General features: G+C 44.9%; 1 protein-coding gene across 1 annotated transcript in view; it reads left to right on the forward strand.

Moving 5' to 3' along the window:
- The window catches only part of HIPK1 (homeodomain interacting protein kinase 1), a 21,264-nt gene extending 20,905 nt beyond the window's left edge, over positions 1–359 (forward strand). The window contains 1 exon segment of the mRNA XM_009580386.1: positions 1–359. This exon segment is cut by the window's left edge and continues 31 nt beyond it. Within this exon segment, the coding sequence (XP_009578681.1) occupies positions 1–359 (359 nt within the window).
- Positions 360–772: the final 413 nt, after the last annotated feature.

Raw genomic sequence — 772 nt, forward strand, 5'->3', positions numbered from 1 at the left:
GCCCAGTGCATCCCCACCTGGCAGCAGCGACGGCAAATGCACACCTCTCCAGCCAGCCACATATGTACACTTACGCTCCAACCACTGCTGCAACACTGGGCTCCACCACCTCCATCGCCCACCTCTTCTCCCCTCAGGGCTCTTCGCGGCACACCACGTACGCTGCCCACCCTAGCACACTTGTCCACCAGGTCCCTGTGAGTGTTGGTCCAAGTCTGCTGACTTCTGCAAATGTTCCGCCTGCCCAGTACCAACACCAGTTTGCTCCCCAGTCCTATATTGGTGCTTCCAGAGGATCTGCTATTTACACTGGATATCCGCTGAGCCCTACAAAGATCAACCAGTACTCATACTTGTAGTTCCTAGTAAAGCACTGTCCTGCAATAGGCCTGAGAGATTGGAGAAGGATTTCAGGTGAACCTTTACCTGGTAATGACTGCCTGGTTTTTGTTTCTCCCTGATCTGGTTGTATGTTGTTCAAAAATGTCTCTATTGAGTTCAGTCACTAACTGAGCAGCATTGTTACCAGTACGAGGGTCACTAATTAAGTTTTTAAAATTTTACTTACTTTTTATAGATGCTTTTAAAAAGTTCATGGTCACATTTATTTAAAATTGTTCTGTTGTGTTAATCAAAAGGGGAAAGAAAATCAGTGTCTTGGAAGACAGATCCTGGTGACTTTTTTAACTTGTATAACTTAAACAAAAAGACTAGCAGAATATATTTTAGCAGCTTGCACAAATCCATGTTGCCACTAAAAATGTAATGCACG

This window comes from Fulmarus glacialis, unplaced genomic scaffold (assembly GCF_000690835.1).
Source record: "Fulmarus glacialis isolate BGI_N327 unplaced genomic scaffold, ASM69083v1 scaffold38876, whole genome shotgun sequence".
In the NCBI taxonomy this organism is placed as follows: domain Eukaryota; kingdom Metazoa; phylum Chordata; class Aves; order Procellariiformes; family Procellariidae; genus Fulmarus; species Fulmarus glacialis.